Below are 3,006 nucleotides of genomic sequence, written 5' to 3'. Positions count from 1 at the left end.
CACCCCCCAAACACACCCACCCACAAGCATGGAAATGAGATAACCAAAGGCCTAGTCTCGGTATTCCCCTGAATCCTTTAGCATCCAAGAATAGACTGAGAAGGTTTTTTGAGGCTATACCACTCCTAGTCATCCGTGGTATGGATGGCATTATGGCCCAGACCAGGGCGATAAGGAGGTGGGTCTGCACGTTGAGGAGCTGCTAATATTAACAGGGAAAGAAAAACATCACCGGACTGACCAAGTCCTGGAGGCAGGAATAAGGGAAAAGGACAATCTGAGCAGAGGCTTCCCAGACACCTAATAAAGCTCATTTGGGATGCTTCTCTTCCACCATCACAGATGAAATGATGAGGCATTATGGAACGTGATTTTATCATAGCGCTGAAACTAGGAAAAAACAAAGGACGCCACCAAAATATCTTCCACCCCTTCAACACACTATTTTAAGAGAAGCTTCGCAGACAACGAGGCTGTTGTGTGTTTGTTGAGGGGTCAGTCGGAAAAGGAGCCCGCAGCCAGTTTCTGCTGCAGGGTATCCCCGCGCCGCGCTGTTCGTACGACAGCTATGTGCACAAAGCTGAAACACCACAAGTGCTAAGTCACAGAACTATGTGCGGTGGTTACTGCCACCGACTCACCTTTCTTCTTCACCTGGCACTTTACATCTGGGTGGTCAATGATCTCGCAAACAGCTACGCAGCTAAGGACAGAGCCCAGCGCGCTTCGCTGCCAGCCGAGAGCGTGAGGGCTGTAAAGGAGAGCCAGGCTCAGGTCACTGGTGAGATAGGTACCTTCACCAAACAGGGACGTCTGAAAAGGAGTGGAAATACACCCTAAAATCCTGTGGCGCAAACTATAAACAACACACAAGCATTCTTTACTTCCAAACTGGCAGTTCTGTTTCTGAAGGTAAATTAAGAAAGGCTTTTCTGACCCATGCTGGGCCTCATCCACTGTTTTTTGTCCTGGCGCAACTTCCTCGGGGTGGGGCAGCTGCCCTCTCCCATCCCTCAAATTAGCTGCTTGGCACGGCCCTTGGTGTGGACAGATTCATGCTTTCCCGGATTTGGGTTTAGTTTGCCAGCGTTATTTTATATCAACATGACTGCACTGCTCTTAGAGGCATTTCGCTGATTTATTGAGGCTGCCGTCACTCAAATAATCCAACCTCCACCCACAAGGCAAGGCTTTACTCACTCTTAAGCCCATGCATTACTAGAAAAGAGGGAAGTACTTTTCAATTGTGGATTCCTTTCAAATATCACTGTTTTAATAACTTTGTATCGGAGGATTTGCCACGCTGGTTCAAATTATTACTCCAGTAAATCCACTGTACCTGATAAGCCATTACTCATAATGAACGTAGGGGGAAAAACACATTCCAGGTTGACTGCAAGGTTAAGCAGCTGCTGTGTCAAAGTTGCTCTGCAGATGACACAAAAAGCCAGGAGTCCCAACTGCCTTTCTATGGAAATCGGGATGTCTCCCTTAACCAAAGAAGGTTCCATTTGGAAGTAGCACCTAAAACTCAGTTGATCTAAACTTGAGGCCAGACAGCAGGAAGGAGTCCCTATGCTGCCTGGGTCAATATCCTCCTCCTCCATGCACAGGCACTTCCAGCTGCAGGCTGTCAGGCCAGTATTCCCAGAGGCATCCCACATCCTTACAACAAAGCAAAGGATGGCTGTCATTTGTCACACTGGAGCAAAGGATTTTGTGCCATTCCCAGTTTTTAGCCTCGGACTGCGCTGGAAAATCCAACACAACCATCCATAAAGGCCTAGGCTGAAGTGAAAACAGCAGTTTAAGAGCATCAGCACAGTTCACACCCCTAGAGGAGCTTGGGCCTGTTTTTAAAAAGTGTCACTAGCTTCACGTGACCAAGAGAAAACTGCACCAATACCGGGAGCCTCACCCTGTTCAAATGGCAGTGCAGGCCGTTGTGCAGGATGGAATGGAAGTTCTCCAGGCGGCTCCCGTGGAAGGCATAGATGAGGTCCCTCTCTCCCTTGGTCTCGGCAAACTTGGTATTCATTTGATCGCAATACACGACCTCGAAGAGGTAGTCCGGAGCAGGAACCGCAGCCCCAGACATTCCTGTGAGTTCTTGGATCTTGTCGTACTTAAAACCAGGAAGGAACATAAGTGTCGGTTTATGGGGTTAGATTACTCGCTGGAAACCTTGCTTCCTTATGCCTTTCATACTGCTTTACGTATTCTGATTATGCTTTCTGCGTCAGAATTCAATGCTGTCACGATTCAGAAGGAGTAAGCAGACAGTAAAAGTTCTGACAGCTTCTTGCTATCAACGCTAAATCCTAATTCTTCTTTCCAAGAAAAAAAACCCCACCTGAATTGTGATTAAGAATTAATTGATGATGTAAGGACAGTATCACAATTCTACTTTGGGTACTAAGATGATATATTCATCAGCTGATCTTGGAAGAGGAAAAAAAGTGAAACCAGAAGTTGTCATCTTGCTACTACTCTCTACACCTGCTTTGATCCCTGTTAGTACCTCAGTGGCTCGCAACCTTTCAATTTTCGGGGCAGTATGCAGAACCATTGTATTTCTCAGTAAGAAGCAGGACCTAGGTCTGTGACACCCGAGTCAGACTATCTTGGTCTGACGTGCATGTACATGCTACGTTGATGAGAGTAACCAGCGACAATCACTGCCCATCATCAACTACTGCCAACGGTAACTGTTTCTTCCAACCAGTGTTCCTGAAAAGTTTATTTTAAACCCAACACAAACAACCCTCTTTATATACAGAAAATGTGTTTGCGTTGAACTGTCAAGCTCTCACAATAACCAACAACGTCTGGCAGGAGGAAATACTCTCTGAAGTGCAAGTTTGCCTTAAAAGACAAATTCTAATTAAGACTTTCAGAATTCAGGACTTACCTCCTGCTTCTTAATACTCTGTATCGTGAAGACCTTAGATGACAAAATCCAACTAAACAAATCCCAGGCCCTTTTCTCTGTGTTTGGAACAGACT

The 3,006-nt window shown here is 46.2% G+C and overlaps 1 protein-coding gene across 1 annotated transcript in view; it reads right to left on the bottom strand.

Annotated features, from left to right (window-relative positions):
- PARP16 (poly (ADP-ribose) polymerase family, member 16) overlaps positions 1 to 3,004 on the bottom strand; it is a gene marked incomplete at its 5' end in the record, with an annotated part of 4,394 nt that extends 1,390 nt beyond the window's left edge. Inside the window, 3 exons of the mRNA XM_010150201.1 lie at positions 642 to 813; positions 1,919 to 2,125; positions 2,912 to 3,004. Coding sequence (XP_010148503.1) covers positions 642 to 813; positions 1,919 to 2,125; positions 2,912 to 3,004 — 472 coding nt within the window. The remainder of the gene's footprint in view (positions 1 to 641; positions 814 to 1,918; positions 2,126 to 2,911) is intronic.
- Positions 3,005 to 3,006: the final 2 nt, after the last annotated feature.

Source organism: Eurypyga helias, unplaced genomic scaffold (assembly GCF_000690775.1).
Source record: "Eurypyga helias isolate BGI_N326 unplaced genomic scaffold, ASM69077v1 scaffold16724, whole genome shotgun sequence".
NCBI lineage: Eukaryota > Metazoa > Chordata > Aves > Eurypygiformes > Eurypygidae > Eurypyga > Eurypyga helias.
This window is presented reverse-complemented; position numbering and strand designations above follow the sequence as displayed.